Below are 18,131 nucleotides of genomic sequence, written 5' to 3'. Positions count from 1 at the left end.
AAAAAAAACTGAGTGAATATTGCCCTCAGTGTTGAATCTCTGCCCCTCTCCTATGAATTTTGCACTGATGTTGAATCATATTTCTTTCAGTCCAATAAATAGTGCAGGTGCAAGTGGATTCAACGTATGGAAAACTAGGCCTCGAGTACAATGGCTGGCTGATCTGTTACTCCTAGTTTGCGCTTCCAGATAAAAATGATAAAAGCTCAAGTATGTATTTTGGCAGAATTAATTTCAAATGGCAAGCTTGGTAGCAAGCACTGGAAATGATGCTGAGGTGTTGCAAAGAAGCTTATTTGGGGAAGGTTGCTGTAGCTTTGCCGCTATTTATTCTGGCCCCTGCAAAATGTTGTATGATGTATATCCTTTATCCGATTTGGGGATTGGCTCTGACTATCATTAACATCGTTGATTTTTTTTTTCTACAGGCATTGACCACATCCTTTTTAAAGTGGAAATCCTCTCCAATGAAGATAGAGAGTGGCACGAGTCGTTTTCCCTGGTGTTGGGGCCAGATGACCCTGTTGAGGCCATTCTTGGTGACATAACCATGGCAACGGTGACCATTCTTGACCAGGAGGCAGCAGGGAGTCTAATTTTGCCAGCACCACCTATTGTAAGTTGGCAGGCAGGTGCTCCACTCCTGAGGCAGATCGATTCAGTCCGCCTTCTGTTAGGTGTCTGTCTCATCGTCAGATCTGAGCTTTAGCAGAGAATCAGAGCAGCTTTACATATGTTAACCCATGTCAATTCAAGTTGAGCTTATTGTCATGTGCACAAGTATGGTGAGGTACAGGTACAATGAAAAACTTTGCATGTAATACATAGACGTATGCTACTGTGTGTCAGATAGCATGGTGACTCTTCTCTGCTCAGCTCTGCTTGATTTCCACCTGCAAATCTTCACAACTTGGTCAGTGAAGTTGGCAGAAATGCTTTGCTCTGCACTCATAGCAACTTTACACTCAAGTGTTCCTCCCGCAGAAGTTGGGAACAGCAAGAAGTGTTTGCCTCCAACAAGGAGTTATTTGCTTAAACACTAAGATGTGCAGTATGTGGATCCCCACCACTGAGTAGGCAGTGCATCGATTAGTCATAGCTGCTCAGAGAAACAGGCACACAATTGGCCAGGTAATGGGAGGAGTGGGGAAAATCATTTCCTAATGAGCCTTTTCAGTGATAGTGTGGCTGCAGTTTTGCCAACACTTCCATTGCTACCACTGGGATGTTCCTAATGTAAACTTTTTTGTTGAATGTGTTTGGAGGAAGAAGAGGGTTAATAATATGATGTTAGGTAAGTAACACTGTGGCCAGATGTCCTGTCCCTAATCAGTACTCACATTAGCTGACTCTGCACAGAGGTCCACGTAGCTGGTCTCAGCAGGCAGTCAGTGCAGTCTGAGTTTCGTGTCGCCATGAGTGGCAGACAGCAGATCAGTAGCCCCGGTACCAAACTTGGCTGCCTAACTAGATGCTGCAGTTGTGCCAATGGGGATATGCAATGAAGAAATGTAGAGAGCCCACCTCAGGTGATGAGCTGTTGACCCAATGACTATTAACTTGCAACCTGGGATTGATTTTTACCCAGTCACTCCTTAGCACTCTCCCCCTGCAACCTTAGCAAGTAGATTGAACTGCACGTCATGTTTACCTGAAACTTGCAAGGATCGATCTCTTCCAATCTTCTTGGCACTTCCCTTTAACTGTCTGTGTGACATCAGACATAACTTCCTTCTGCATAGCCATGCTGCCTGGCCTTGCCCATGTCCACACCCACTGCTGTACCCAGTTCTGATCATGAACGTGGGTAATGGAGTGTAAACAGCATGCTTCAGTTCTGTTGAACTTTGCATTCATCAATAACTAATGCTTGGATTGCATCAAGTATCCAGCACAGAAACAGTGCCGCTGGCCCAACCAGTCTGCACCAGTTTATGCTCCACTGAAGCCTCATTCTATCCATCCTTGTCTATTTCTAACAGCATATCCCTTAATTCCGTTCTCCCCCAGGGAGAAATGAACATATCAAACCAGTCAGACAAGCAGAGAAATTGAGACTGAGGAAGCTATACTCCTAAGTGCAGATTCAGGGACCATGGTGCCTGAATGTGTTTCTCTGAGGCAGCATTTGGGGTAGATGGAAGACCAGATACTTAAGCATAACTTGTATCTGCTGGGTTTCTGCATGTTGCATGAAGATATCTCCGAGACTGGCAGAATGATATAGTTTGCTGCAATTCTCATTGGCTGTGCATCCTGAGACCCCAAACCAACTTTACATTCGAGAAGCAGGTGTATAAACATGCCAGGACCTATCCTTACAGAAGCAGGGTCTAAGAGCTTTCGGGAAGCTTCATTCAACAAGGCCATTAGTTCAATAGCAACATTGCACCCCTTGACACCAAAGAGATGTCCCACCTGTGCCATGGAGGTACATCCAAATTTTGCTTGTGGATTGTTGCAGTGACATTTTTGGACATAAGCGCCATAACATCTCATGATTTTGGCTTCCTTTTTGCCAGGGCAGAACCAGTGTATGAAAGTCATAGGGTTTATGAATGTTCAGAGGCAAGATGAAGTATTCAAAGGGATGAAAGTTGGGAATGAACTTGGAATATGGCCTTGAACCATATGCATTGGAACTCTTAATTGCAAAACAGAAATATGTTTTGCTTGATCTTGAACATTTATTGTTGCTGTCTGTAAGGAGTTTGTACGTTCTCCCTGTGTGACTGCGTGGGTTTCCTCCGGGTGCTCCAGTTTCCTCCCACATTCCAAAGACATACGGGTTAGGAAGTTGTGGGCAATGCTGGAGTACGAGAGGACATGGCTTTAGGGTGAAAGGGGAAAGGTTTAGGGGGAACATTAGAGGGAACTTCTTCACTCAAAGAGTGGTGGGATTGTGAAATGGGCTGCCATCTGATGTGGTAAATGCGGGCTCACTCTTAACTTTTAAGAGTAAATTGGATAGGTACATGGACGAGAGAGGTCTGGAGGGGTATGGGCTGGGGGCAGGTAAATGGGACTAGCAGAATAATGTTTCGGCACAGACTAGAAGGGCCAAATGGCCTGTTTTCTGTGCTGTAGTTTTCTGTGGTTCTATGTTGGCGCTGGAAGTGTGGCGACACCTGCGGGCTGCACCCAGAACAATCTACGCAAAAGATGCATTTCACTGTGTGTTTCGATGTACATGTGACTAATAAAGATATCTTATATTACTGTAGGTGGTGTCTTTAGTTGATTATGACCACGTCGAAGAGGTAACAAAGGAAGGAATCAAAAAGAATCCATCTCCTGGCTACCCACTGGTGTGTGTAACACCTTGTGATTCACGGTTTCCAAAGTACTCGGTTATGAAAGAGCGCTGTGATGAGGCAGGAATTAACCAGTCTACCATCCGCTTCAGCTGGGAAGTGGCTGCACCCACAGATATGAGCGGAGCCAGGTCCCCCTTTGAGACTGTCACAGACAATACTCCTTTCACCAGTACCAACCACATGGTAAGTGCAGAGAACCAAAGAACCAGCAGTATACTCACTTCAGCTGAAAACCCAGACAAATCGCCAGGAGGCTCAAAGTAATTGTTCTTTCAGCAGTGCAAAATTTAATTTATGCCAGAGCTTGGATAAAAATGAAATGATTGAAGTGGAAATTACAGAACTGGCAATTAAGTAATTTCCTTGAGGGCAGAAAGAAATGGTGAAAGAGCCAGGTTAAAAGATTGCAATTAACTAAGCCAGGCCAGGCTGTTCTTTTCCTGTTTCTAAATGTTAGGATTAAGAATTCTTCATCACTGCGTATTATTTCATGAGAGACTTTTACCAGTTGTTATTTCTCCTGCCTTCAAACAAACATACTCAATTCAATCACATAATAGTAATTAAGTATTATGCAGTTGAAAATTGATTTCCTCCAAAAGTGAAATGTAGAAACAACCATTTCCATGCTATCTTGTATATTTCCCTTGGCATCACTCCTTTTGGCATGTGGCAGAGAAACCTGGACCATGTTGTCATGGGAGCGAACATTCTTGGACACTCCCATGGCAACCTGATCCCTGTAGCACCACAACAGACTGGGACTCCAGCTAGTAAGTCGAGAGCTAACCTACATCCTCAGGTTCATTCCCAACTATAACACACAGCACTGATCTCCCCACCCCTGCCACCACCCTACCACACAACCTTCCTCCCCGCAGTACCTCACCCCACTATCTGCTGCCACCCTCCATTAGTTTGCTGGTATCCTGATTCCACCTCCCACCCACCGCAACTATACATCGCTCTGCTAGGTTCTGATTTTTTTTCTCTCTCTTTCCACCCGTGCAACCCCACCCCCAACTTCCTCTCCATGGCTCCAGCCGTCCTGAAACCAGCCTCAAAACAGAGGACTGGGCAGGAAATTTCTGCTCCAGCTGTGCCTGTGGTCACGGGCTTTGGCCACAATTGAGGTTTGCAGCAGGGGTCCAAGGATGAAGAGGCTGCTGCTGTACCCTTCCAGAGTACCCTCTTCCTCTGTGGGGCACTAGAATTTCCAGGCCGTAATGTTATACAGTTGCCTGCTTTGAAGATGAGTGCACTTGGCATCTAGTGCAATTCTGTTGAACCTTCACTTTCTGGCAGGTGAGGATTCTGGCCTGCCTGACCTTCAAACCTCCTCCTTCGCTGCTCTAGGTACCTTGAACTGCTGCTGAACCCGCACTCCAACTGTTCCCTTAATTCTAGTAAGGTGGGGAGTTCTGCGATTGTGATCTTTGCAGGATACAGTGTGAGGTTGAAGGGAGTTTGGAGGGGATGGTGTTCACACACACTTCTGCTCTTCTTCTTCTCGTTGGTGGAGCTTGCAGGTTTCCTTTTTAAGTTTTATCCTTTGTACTTTCTTCCCCTTTTCCTGAAGGCACAACGTCACACTGGGGTGAAGTTGTGCCTTTAGGGTGCTTTCCCAATCCTCACCACAGTGACAAAACATCATGCATGAAGGTGAACAGACCCAGAGGGAAAGTTAAAACCCATTATTTCCACCTTGTTAGAAAATAGTCTTGAATCAGATGTTAGAATCAAACTAAGTTCTGAGGATTATCAAGTTTGAATTCAAACTCATTGAAATTGAATAGTTAACAAAACAACGATATTTCAAACAGGAAGCTTTGCAAATAGATGTAGAAAATCCTGCATTTGGTATCAGGCCCTTGACGTGTACTGCCTACTTATTTCTCCCATAGGTGGTGCTATAACCTCAATGATCCAATAATAAAAACAAAGACCGGGAATTCTGTCAAAATACCACAACATTTCTGCACACAGAGCAAAGGAATTTAATCTGTTGATTGACTCCTTTGTGCATATGTCATGCAGTTTCTAAAATTTGTTCCTTGCCCTCGTATATGATGTGCTACTCTTGGGAGCTGCCAGACGTACGAAATAGGAGCAGGAGTAGCCCACAGAGCCTGTTAAGCCTGTTCCACCATTCAATGAGCCGTGACTGACGTGATTATAACCTCAACTCCTAATGTCTGTCAATACATGGTAACCTTTTACCCCTCTCCCCCCCCCCCCACCCCCGCTTGTCCAGAATCCATCTACCTCTACTTTAAATATATTCAAAGACTCGTCTTTCACTGCCCTTTGAGAAAGAGAATTCCAGAGACTCACAACCCTCTGAACACTGATGTCAAATGATGGCAGTGTCTGTTTTAACTTCACTTGTGCAGAATTACTTTCTATGTCAGAACGTTTGCTCTCACACTAGACAACTGAGGCGTGTAGCTGTATTACTTGAAGTGAATGAGTCTTTCTTGGTCTGTGGTGTTGAGTCTGAGGCAGCAATTTTTTTTGACCACTCGCCTTCTCCAACTGCACCTCACTGTTAATGTCTTTGATAAAGCCCAATAAGTTTAAAGACACGTTGCATAATATCTGCGGTCTCTGTTCCCTCCTCCCAATTTGTAAGCCCCATGCTCACCCCCCAAAATAATAGTCATTGTACCAGCTCAGAAGGAAGAAAAACAGAGTGAACATTACCATAGTTGAAAGCCAGGGCCATCCAGGTTCTAGTTTTAGAACTCCAGTGATACAGTTGCCAAAATCTACTTGCATTAAAACAAAATAATTCTTCTAATGTAAAGAACTATTGTGCTTTACAAAAAGCTTTTTGCAGAAGTTCCCTCTACAACAGAGATTGGGGCAAATCCTTGACCTTGCTGCTGCTTCCGTCATGATCCCTGGATGCAGTCTTCTCCTGGGGGCATGGCTCCCAGCACACTGGCATGGCTGAGCTCAGCACAGTGCAAGGCTCCTCCAGTGCGGATAGCTGAGTGCAGTGGCAAGCAATGTTTACGGTGGTGAGGCACCTCCACCGTTCCGTCTTGCTGGCTCTCAAACCCGTCATTTAAATTGAATGTTTGGAAAAACTGTCGACAACTAACTTCACTCGGGACCAAACAAAAAAAAATGTTAAAAAATAATTACAACAATTCAAAGAAAACTAAAGTTACGAGTGTAAAAGAAACATGCGCAGATGCATATGCATACACATGCGCACATAGAGGCATACGTGCAAGCACACAGGCATACACACACACACACATAGACCCATTCAAATTGTCTCACACATATGCACACATCATCAGACCTTAACAGTGGAAATTCATGCTCTCCCCTTGAACATCATGATGGGTCCGAATGGGTTGTGCAGAAGTCCCGCAGCTGGTGGTATGTCAACCAACAGTTTGCACTCTAGCCTTGACTGGGACTTGCCTGGACAGATCTGCCAACAGATTCATTACAAATCCCAGCAGAGGATTTAACCCATTAACTGTTCTAATGTCCAACCCGACTTTTCCAACACCACCACGATGCCCATCAGTGGGAGAGATAATGTACTAGAGAGAGATGAAATTTTAGGAGCAAAGTGATGTCTAACTTCCTGATCAGGAATGATACCACATTCCTGACTTCCTTCATCCCTTTCCCAAAAATAGATTTTCATAAAGTGAGCTGCTTTAGAAAGTAATTTCATTAATCACATCCCAAAAATGTGCTAGTGACAAAAACAAATTTTAGTGCAGATTTTTTTATTGTATTGGCATCACTTCCAATAATATCCCTGTATTGGTGTTTGTAGTGGAATATCCACATTGGAAAAATACATGTGCAATATTTCTGAGTGGGTTAAATCATTGTGATTTAAAATGTGAACTTTTTATCATCTGTTAACCAAGCTTGTTTTCTTTAATTACTTGAATTGATCAGTATCACCCATTTATAGACTAGGACACTCATCGCACAGGCTCAAGCTAAATTTTCAGTATTTTGTGAACACACAATGATTTTTGGAAGAGTTTTCCAAAGTTGTTTTTCTTTGGAATAAATCCGGATCAATAGTCAGGTTAGGGATGGTGTTTCTGCTTGTTCCAGCAGTAAAATAACATAATATGCCAAAATAGTGCAATAGATTGGGGAACTTCAAATATGGGTTATACCCCAAACCATTTGCATTCATATTTTCTAGAACCTTTAAACATTAACTCAAGTTTCAGTTTGCCCAGATCAGACCTCCCCTGCAGAAATGGGGTTGTCGAAAAGGTGTCAGATTCCTCTGGTTGTGCTATTCAGGAAGCGTTTTGGAACTGGCTTTATCCCCTGCAGGGAGCAGGCACTAAAAGGCACCTTTTAAGAAGGTTATTCATGAAGTATTTAACTCACTAAGAAACTGAAGTGTACACCAATGAAACTCTTAAATGATGATGTAGTATAGACTTTCAGTGATCTGACTTGCTGTAAACTTAAAGAGTGGAAACACTTACTGAAAATGTTTATTTTGGGTGATGCCCATTTCCAGCTGTGTTAATTAAACTGCCCTGTTGCCATTCTTAAAAATGTAGCGAGTGTTTTTGTAATGAAAAAAAGACAGGAAATGGTGGAGATGCTTAGCAGGTCAGCCAGCATCTGTGGAGAGAGAAACCGAGTTAATGTATCAAGTTGATTACCTATCGTCAGAAATGGAAAAGTGAAAAAGCAAATGTGGAAGCTGCAGAGATGGACAAGGGGTGGAGAGAACAGGAGGAATGTCAGTGGTAGAGCAGAAACCAAGATGGGCCTGGTGACAGAAATACTGTTGGAGCCTCTGAGAGGCGGGAATGAATGTTGATCTGTTGGTGGGGTGTAAGTAGAGGGAGACAAATGGGGCAAAGAAAAAAAATGTGGAACTCTGAGATCAGCTGTGATTAACATGCATTCAACACTGACAGCGTTTCTGTCAACTGGGCAGTCTCGGTCTCCAACCTAACACAGACACTCCCTCTGCTTTCTTCACCCCTTCCCATGTCTGCAGCTGAAAGCACCCTTGTTTTCTCACTTTTCCTGTCTGTTGAAAGTTTATCAATGTGAAACATTAACATTGTTTCCCTCTCCATGAATGTTGCTTGCTCCACTGAGCACCTCCAGCATTGTAAGTTTTCATTTTGGATTTTCAGCATCTACAGTTTTTTTTGCTTTTCGATGCTCTATTAAGATGCCTACTTGTAGTATAAGTTTAGTTTATGCAAGTTAACGGCACTAAAAAATACAGGAATGTACCTAGAGCAATTTCAAGTGCACTTTGGTGCAATTGCCTGATTTACACTGAAAACAGAGAGGAAGAAGATTTGTCATTGGTTGCTAACTCTATACATATATGGGAGAATCAGCCAAGGTTATGCAGATCTATGCAGTTTCATCTCCATTGTAGTCATTAAGAGATGAGTATGTCTGGTGGCTGATGTGGAAATGAAAAAACTGCAGATGCTAGAAATCTGAAATATAAACAGAAAATGTTGGAAGCAATCAGCAGGTCAGGCAGCATCTATGGAAAGAGAAACAGTTAACATTTCAAATCGAAGACCTTTTGTCAGAACTGGTGAAGAGGGAAAACAATTAGATTTCAAATTGCAGAGAGAATGGTGAGGAATGGACAATAGAAAAGGAGTATTTCTGAATGGGTGATGCTAGGATTGCCATGGGGATAAGTTGCAGTGGTAAACTGAAAGACATGTTAATGGGAGTAGTTAGAGAGGGAAGAGTTTGGTAGAGTTTAAGAGGCTTTTAGATAGACACATGAATATGAAAGGAATGGAGGGGTATGGATGATACACAGGAGGAGGACATTTAGTATAAATTGGCATCAAGATCAGCACAACATCATGGGCTGAATGGCGTGTCCAGTGCTGTACTCTTCTATGTTGTATGTTCAATGTAAATGAAAAGCAATCAGATGAGGGGGGGGGGGCGATTAGGAAGTGAAAGTACAGACAAAGGAATGTTAATAGATGTGAAATGTAGGGCTGTAGGACATGCCCAGCAGATTAGCATGTGCTAATGGAGAGAGAAAAACTGAGCCAACATCAAAGAGAGATGATTTACAGCAGAAATGACCAGTGTTGAAACAGAGAGAGAAAGCGAGTTTCCTGAGGTTGTATGGTGGCTGATGTAAGTTGCGTTTAGCACCACCTAGCAGATTTCTCTCGCATGAACCCCAGCTTGGTTGTAACCAACAGATGTTGAACAATACCTGTAAACATAGACAGTAAAACAAGTTTTAACTGTCACTGTTTTTCCACCGACAAATGATGGACGATCTGTTTTATTTTGTAATTACTGCCCTGTGAATGAGAATCCAGGATTGTGCAACTTCCAGAAAATGCAGCTTTATTGGCAGGTCACTATTCACACAGAAGAATGGTCACTTTTCATCAAAAGGGATATTTCACCAACATCATTAGGTCTGGAACCTTATTAACAAAGTTGATAGGATGGTATGCTCCATATGTTGGGTGGGCATACCATTATACATTTTATGCCTCACTTTCCTTCTGTATTTTACTATTTAGTATTAGCACGATGCTAATTGCTGTCCAGTGGAAATAGTCAGAACTTCAGAATCCCAATGATCACTTTGTCATTTTACACACAGCATTACGTAGTGGAGAACTATATAAGCAGCAGAACCCAAGTGAAGGTGATATATATTTTGAAGAAAGATAGGTCTGAACGTGATTGTCAACAATGATCAGGGGAAAAAAAGCACTTGATTTGAGATAATACTGCATACCAAAGTGTGTTGTCTCAGCATGTAAAAACATTAACAAGTTGCCAAAATTAATTCTCTGTCAGGTGTGAAGAAACATAGACACAGGCCTTTCAAGTAATATGGCATAACATTTAAAGTAAACAACAGCAAACTCTGCTGCTGTTGAATCCAATAAGGATTATATAGGACAAGTACACAGAGGAACATCTACAAGAGGAACTGTAGCAACTCACCAAGGCTTCTTAAACAGCACCTCACAAACCCACAACCTCTACAACAGAATGAAATGGAAGCAGTTGGGTGGGAGTACCACCTCTTCCTATTCGTTTTCCAAATCAGATATCATCCTGATGTAGCAATGTATTGCCACAACTTCATGCAAGCTGAGAAAGAATCCTGGAATTCACTCACCACCATTGCCTCAAGGACAGTTAAAGATGGGCAATAAATGCTGCCTTTTTGTGACACCAGTATGTCATGTATGAATAAAAATAGGATACTCCAGAGTAGACTAAGCATGCTTTGTTTCCTGCTGTGTATCATGTTTATAATGCACACCAGTCATCATTTCTAATCCAGGAAAACAATTTCCATCATAGCAGTGTAAACAGCAACCATTGTGGTCTCTGAGCCAACTTGCACATTTAGTATTAAATGAGGTTTCATTTTATAATTTGAGCAGTGATATGTTGTGGAAACTCACCCAGGAACAACTGAGTTGCAACAGTGCTGTTGATTTAACTCAGGTTATAAGCGGCCACTCCAGAAAGGAGACCTATCAATTGTTCTAGAGCTTGCAGAACAAAGGTGATGGTTAGGTGAACTTCAACCCTCTACTGTCATTCAGCACATTAATGCCGTAGATTATATCCTTTCTCAAACTTTTTGAAAATGATTATGTCCTAGATCTAGTTAAGATTACAGCTGGAACTACAATTCATGTTGTTGTCAATCTAGGTTCTATATGTTACTGAGTATATGACAAAACCACATCTCTTGAGCAGAAGTAGATTTGCCTATCATGCGTAACAGTTTGTACCACACCCAAACTCAAGCCTAAAAGTTTCATTTCCTCATTGACTTCAACAACTGAGTAAAGACTGATAGAACCCAGAATGGAAGGGGATTGTGCAGAATACTTCTTGTCTGTTTGCTGGATTGGGGATGAAGTGGACAGAGAGAAGCTACTAAGTTTGAATGGAAAAGAAATAAAACTGAAGAGTATCAGAAATTTAATCTCCAGTCACAGATTAAAAGGAAATGACTGTAAAATTAGTATGCTTCAAGCAAAATCAGACATTAGAAGAATACTCTACCCAATAGACTAGATAGGTAGGAGAGCTTGTCATCAAAGATAATTAATGCAATGTTAATTAAAGCTTAAAGATAGTTGAACGGATGTATGGTTATGAAAAAAAACTGAAGTATGTAAGTACTGCACAGGGATAGATGATCAAATACTCTTTGACCAGTCTCGCCCCGGGCATTTTGGCACCATCGGAACAACATCTGTAGAATGCACCCAATCATGGCTGATTGATGTAGAATGGAACACTTGATTGGCAGACAAACTTGTATCTCTAGAGACTAAGGAAGGGAGGGAGGAAAACTCTAGAGTTTTGTTTCCTTGGATGTTGTACCTGATTCTGTTCAATTCTCTTTGGAAATGAAACAAATTCAAAAAGATTTTTAACAGTGTATATGCTGTTTTGTCTGTTAAAAGATGATGAAACAAATGGTGCGGGGGTGGGGTGGGATTCATTTCTCATTGTGATTAAGTTTTTAAGTTAATATTGCAATCGATTGCTATCAAATATTATGTTTATATTATCAAATATTGCTTGTTATATTATTATCAAATAAAACAAGCAATTTTTTATCTAAATATGGTTCTTGAATCTGCAAACTACGACATAACTTTTCTGTTAATTAACTATCTGAGTACTGTGTAGATCAGCTAAAAAGAAAATTCAGACTCAGCACACAAAACCACTTCCATCTGGTTTAAGTATTGTTATCTTTGCTAGAGGAACTGTGCACTCATGATTGTATTACACTTAAATAAAATTAGTTCAATTGTTCCAGATTCATCATATATCCCCATCCTTCCCTCTGTACAGGAGTATATATGCCTCAAAATTAAATACTTGCCTTGATGCAAACATGCTAGGATTTTGCCCTTTGTGTCAATAATTATTTAATCTTGGTTACAAACCTTTCCGAGAATACTGAAATAAAAACAGAAAATGCTGAAAATATTCAACAGGTCAGGCAGTCTCTTTAAAGAGAAAACAAAAACAACATTTCAGGCAGTGTCCTTTCATCAGAAGTAAGTTTTACAGCAAGATCATAGACCTGAACCATGAACTCCATTTCTCTCCCCTCAGATGCTGCTTGACTTGCTGAGTATTTGCAGTGTTTTTTGTTTTTATTTCATATTTCCAGCATTTGCAGTGTTTTGCTTTGCAGAACACCAGTGACTCTTCCTTTCATCCTCTTGCTATAGGTCCTTGATAGTATCTACTTTAGCCGTCGATTCCATGTCCGTTGTGTTGCTAAAGCAGTGGACAAGGCTGGCCATGTTGGAACACCACTGAGGAGTAACATTGTCACCATAGGAACGGACAGTTCGATATGCCACACACCTGTAGTGGCAGGGACAGCAAGGGGATTCCAGGCCCAATCTTTCATAGCAACTCTGAAGTACTTGGATGTCAAGCACAAGGAACATCCCAACAGGTATTGTAAAGAAAAGGTTGCTGTCATTGTTATGACGGCAGGCTTCAGATTTGTACAAATAAGAACATAATCGTGATAGGTTGCAGGAATGTGAACACAAATGTTTGTCGAGAACTATGCTTGTGACCATTTCCAGGTAAAATCAGATCAGTCAAGAAATTGGGCATTTCTGTGGCCAGTCCACACCTTTGCATGCATTAGGCTTGCATCTAATGACGTTTCGAGTCACGCACTGCGCACTTCCACCCATACTGACATAGACTGGCACTCAGAGCTCCAGAATACAACTGTCGTGAACAGTCTCAGTAGAACCAGGAGCATTTTGTGCTAGTTTGTTGCTTCTCTTACTACTTAAAGCTGACATGGGGGCAGCACCGACACCTTCCAGAGTCCACAGTGCATTACAACTAACAGGGCCTGCCTTCTCCAGCATTTGGCTGCTGGGATACTCTTTCAATGAGTGAGTAGAGGATTTAGAGGAGAGTGGGATAGGTGCAAAGTGAAATTGTCAATGATACATAGAAGAGAAGACAGACTGCAGGCCATTTGGGATGATAATGGATCAGGGAGCAGATTCTGTGGGAAAAATGGGAGTGTAGTAGTCGGTCAAAGAAGGAGAATGTGCCAGAAGAGTAAGAACACAAATTGCAGGTGACTGGTGACAGACTGCAGCAAAATGCTAGACCACAAAAACTGCCCCTTGATCATCTTCCTCTGAACAAGTGAACTGTTCTTTTTATGAATAGACCCTCCCCAGGTTACATAAGAGTTCCAAGAAATGTCTGTAACCCAGTTTCCGTAAGTCAGCAACACCGTTGGCTAAGATTGTAAAAGTTGCACTGATGGGTTAATGAGCTACAATGTAGTACAGAACTTATTTATTGTTAGGTCTTAACTTGAATTAGTTAATTTGTATGGATCTGTACTACAGCCGGATTGCAAAATGCCAGACCAGAGAGTTTCAACCTGTATTACAAGGCAAGGGGAGAGAATATACTGGAATATACAGCCAGGCAAAGGAGCCATCAGTTGATGAACAAATGACCAATCCAGGTCAACATCCAAATTGCAGGGAAATGGCTTAGTCTGAGTACAGTTTGTTTATTACAATTGGTAAATTTTAAGTTTCTCCATATGGGGAGGATCTGTACTCGTGCTCACCTTACAGAGAAATACAGAGTGGCTGACGAGCTGACCTCCAGCACTTTAAGGACAACCAAACTCCAGCAGTGAAGCCATTCTTTAATTAGATCCAGTTCTTTTAATTACTGTGAATATCTCTAAGCTTTAGTTTTAATTAAAATATTTAGAATGACTAATGTAATGAAATAGGCACCTTAATTGTTGGAAGAGAATTTTTCATTGATGAAGGCAGTTTTGCAAGAAGGAAGAGAGGTCTTGCTCCTGTAGGTATTTGGGCAGAACCGTTTTCTGCAGTATTTCTGTTGAAGTTTGGCTGATGTTAGGATGCCAGAAGTGCATTCTATCCTAAAAAAAATTTAATATTGGATATTACCAATACTCTTCATCTTAGACAATCCCTCGGGATCATGAAGTTCTTGCTTCCACTCTAGTTTTATCAGCTCTGCGGTGACTTCTGAGGAGAATGTGGGAACCCCAGACTCTTCTACAGAAGGGGAAGGAGGTGCCTGACAGGCACGTGGGTGGGTGGTTTGTGAGGTGCTACACTTCTTCTGGTGTTGACACATGACTCCTGTCTGCTGCCTATGCATGGACTCAAGATTCTCAATACCATCCCAAATGCTCCTTCTCCACCTTGAGCCAGAGCAGGTGCTGCATTTTCACAAGAAGCCTTGAGCACATACTTGAACCTTCTCCTTTCTGCCTAGTAATCTCATCCCATGACAGAGTTCAGATTAAAGGGTCTGTTTTAGGAGTCTGGTGTCAGGCATGCAAACGATGTTGCTTGGCCAGTGCAGCCAACTATGTAACCTAGGCCTCATTGCTGGGGATGTTGGCCTGCGAGAGGACACTGATGTTAGTTTGCTTACTCTTTATGTGAATTTGGAGAATTTTGTGGATTCAGCATTTGCAGTATCTTTCCAGTGTCTTGAGATGTCTGCTGCAACTAATTCAGAAGCATAATCACATCTGCCCAGTTAACTATGGGTTTTGTGTCAAGTCTGAGGTCTTGATCTTCAAATACTCTTTTCCTTAGTGCACCTGGGATCAAGTAGTAATGATCTGATTTATTTGTATGTGGATCATATGAGCATTTTATAAATACTGTCCTATCGTTCAATAGTTCATTATCTCATGTTTAATCAAGTTAAGTATTAGTTGAAAAATAGGCTAACTATAAAAAGTACTAGAAATCCACCAGTTTTTCAAAGAGCAGCCCACAGGAAGAGCATAAGTCTACAACGCAGGTAATACTGCAGATTGCAGAATGGGGAAAAAAGAAAAAAACAAACAAGAGAAAGAGCTTATGTGTACCCAAACTGTCCATTACAGTGATTTACTACCTTCATTGAAAAATGAACAGAACTTTTGTGCAGTGTTATTTTTGTTATTCAGATACAAGCTTACACTTTGCAGTAAAATTGACTTTTTTGTTCTAATTGTGTTGTTTCTTGTAAAATAAAATGTGTATAATTTACAGTATGTTTTAGTTTGTTTTTCTTGTGAGTGCTGCTTACAAGATGAAATGTGCCTGTGATGCTGCTGCAAATTTTCCATTGCACTTATGCATATGACAATAAACTCGACTTTGACTTTGACCTTTCTTTTCCATTCATTCTGTTTAGAATCCACATCTCTGTGCAGATTCCTCACCAGGATGGTATGCTACCTCTGGTGTCCACCATGCCACTGCACAACCTTCACTTCCTCTTGTCGGAATCCATATACAGGCACCAGCACATCTGCTCCAACCTGGTTACACTCAAGGACCTCAAGAGTATTACAGGTAGAACTCTGAGCAAATTCGAATTACCACAACCTGTCACCAGTGCAGCTCCTGCTGTCTTCATGTTAATTTAACCTAAGGACAAAGATTACAGTACACATAAGTAAAGGATGTTGAAATTCTAATGTGTTTCCACGGAAAACTGAAGTGTGAGCAAACATTTACATAACCACTCACCAATTCAAAGAGATGAAATTCTTTCTGCAATTCTGCAATAATTTTAGCAAGAAAAATTCAGCACAAATGCAAAATAAGAAACCTTGTGCCATTTCTTTCACTATAATTATTATTTATAAGAGGAATTGCATGTCTGAAATTAATTCAAGTCATGGTTCGATTGCAATAAGCAATAGTGTGCTTTATTTTGTCCTCATTTATGTATATACAGTTTTCCAATCTATCCACGTAAAGATGCATCAGGAAAAGAACAAAAATTATTGGAATAGTTTGGTTCATAAGTTTCTGACAATCCACTAAAACAATGAATAATTAAACCTGAGGCAAAGAAATGTATGTATTAATTTATGTACGCTTATGATTCCATTATAAATAGAGAGCTGATAAATCTTTGCCCTTTTGGTAATCACCTGTTGAAAACTATGCCCAAGTTTCATGCACTGAAAAATTTTAATTTGTTGATAACTGGTTATTTTGCTATTGATAACTTTATAGAGCTTTACTGCCCTAGTTATAAAACATTGCTCCACTTACGTATGCACTGTCTATATAGGAAAGAAGTGTTCAAAACTATAAATAGAACTTTTGTTATCCTTGAAGCCTCAAAATAAACAATTCTCAACAATGAGATCAATACTTCTGATTAGTCCCCTCTCTGACTTATTTTCCTTACTGTCACTGCATATATAATAAATTTTATAGAATGTAGGAATTCTTGCGAAATGGGGGAAATAGTAATCTTAGCAAAATTTTAACCATATTTGTGCTAATGCTGCCATGACTTTGCAATCTCTGGATTCTGTCCATAGTTTGTAACTTTAGTCACCTCTCAAGCATTCTGTTTATAAAGCTGACTGCATCCTAAAATTCAGAGAAATTATAAACCAACATTATAAACCTGTGTGATTTTGTGCTCTGTTTATGCACTTAAAAGAAATATTGTCATTGTGATGTTAAACAGATGGAATATTTCTGTAGTCAGCTGAGCAAGTTAAAAGAACAAAAGCATTAAGGAAATGATGTGTTTTGCAGACTCTGGATTTTTAGATGATGTCATCTATGACAGCATCACTCTTGGGCCTGGGTATGATCGACCATTCCAGTTTGACCCGAATGTAAGAGAACCCAAAACCATCCAACTGTATAAACACCTCAACCTGAAGAGCTGTATCTGGACATTTGATGCCTACTATGATATGACAGAACTGATTGATGTCTGTGGTGGCTCAGTGACAGCTGACTTCCAGGTGATTGAAAGAAAAATCAAAGAGTTGGTGGGATGTTTATTCTTATTTAAATATGGTCAACATCTATTTGAGGACAACAGTCCAAGTTTTTTAAGCAGCTTGCTTCCTGATTCCAATTAAGTGAAATTTCAGTTAAACTTCACACAAAGTTATAATTAGAGGGAAGAGTGTCATTATAGTTTATAAAACATACCGAGTTCTGTGCTTGTATCATCTACAATTGCAACTTGAGGTGTTTATAATCATTAACCTTTTTTAATTTTAAAAGCTGTCAATAAGAGAGGTTTGAATAACACCTGATGGCATGCTGAGGACATCTCAAGGCACTTTGTATTCAGTTGAATATCTTTGAATGGCTATCATGTAGGCAAAGATGGGAGATAACTTGTACACAGAAAGACCCCTGCAAACAGCAAATCAAATTGATGATGTTTCTGATTTTGGCAGTCCTAGTTGAGGGAGGAACAGTGGCACAGTGGATATTGGGAAGTGTGGTGCTCTTTTTTGAACAGGACCTTTGAATTTTTGCTTTGAGATAATCCAGATAGTTATGCACTTGATATTGATCTGACATACTAACCTAAATTATGTGCTCACATTTAACACTCATTGGTTAATATTGATTTTAGAAGATAATGCAAAATGATGACATTGATTCCCGTCAATTCCTTGTTTCCATTGACTTCAACAGGTGGAAGGGCCAGTATCATGCATTTTATACTATTGTTTGAAAAGTAAAGTTCCTAACCCAGATTGAACATGCTGCATCATCACAGTTTAAGTCTTCCACAAGAAAGAGCGATCTCATCCAGCTGAAATACTGTTCATTACATTTGGACTATCTTCTGACTTTAGACTATTTGGTTGATTTACACACTCTTATTTTGTGATGTGCACATTGATATGAATTTATGCATTTGAAGGTGAGAGAAAGCAGAGGCTTTGTAGAACTGTTTCTCAGGAAGGTGAATAGA

General features: G+C 40.7%; 1 protein-coding gene across 1 annotated transcript in view; it reads left to right on the top strand.

The window, feature by feature from the left end:
• Positions 1-18,131, top strand: part of fras1 (Fraser extracellular matrix complex subunit 1) — a 397,669-nt gene that overhangs the window by 360,599 nt on the left and 18,939 nt on the right. Inside the window, exons 61-65 of the mRNA XM_052040656.1 lie at positions 429-616; positions 3,225-3,500; positions 12,572-12,804; positions 15,573-15,733; positions 16,943-17,157. Coding sequence (XP_051896616.1) covers positions 429-616; positions 3,225-3,500; positions 12,572-12,804; positions 15,573-15,733; positions 16,943-17,157 — 1,073 coding nt within the window. The remainder of the gene's footprint in view (positions 1-428; positions 617-3,224; positions 3,501-12,571; positions 12,805-15,572; positions 15,734-16,942; positions 17,158-18,131) is intronic.

Source organism: Pristis pectinata, chromosome 2 (genome assembly GCF_009764475.1).
Source record: "Pristis pectinata isolate sPriPec2 chromosome 2, sPriPec2.1.pri, whole genome shotgun sequence".
Classification (NCBI taxonomy): Eukaryota; Metazoa; Chordata; class Chondrichthyes; order Rhinopristiformes; family Pristidae; genus Pristis; species Pristis pectinata.
This window is presented reverse-complemented; position numbering and strand designations above follow the sequence as displayed.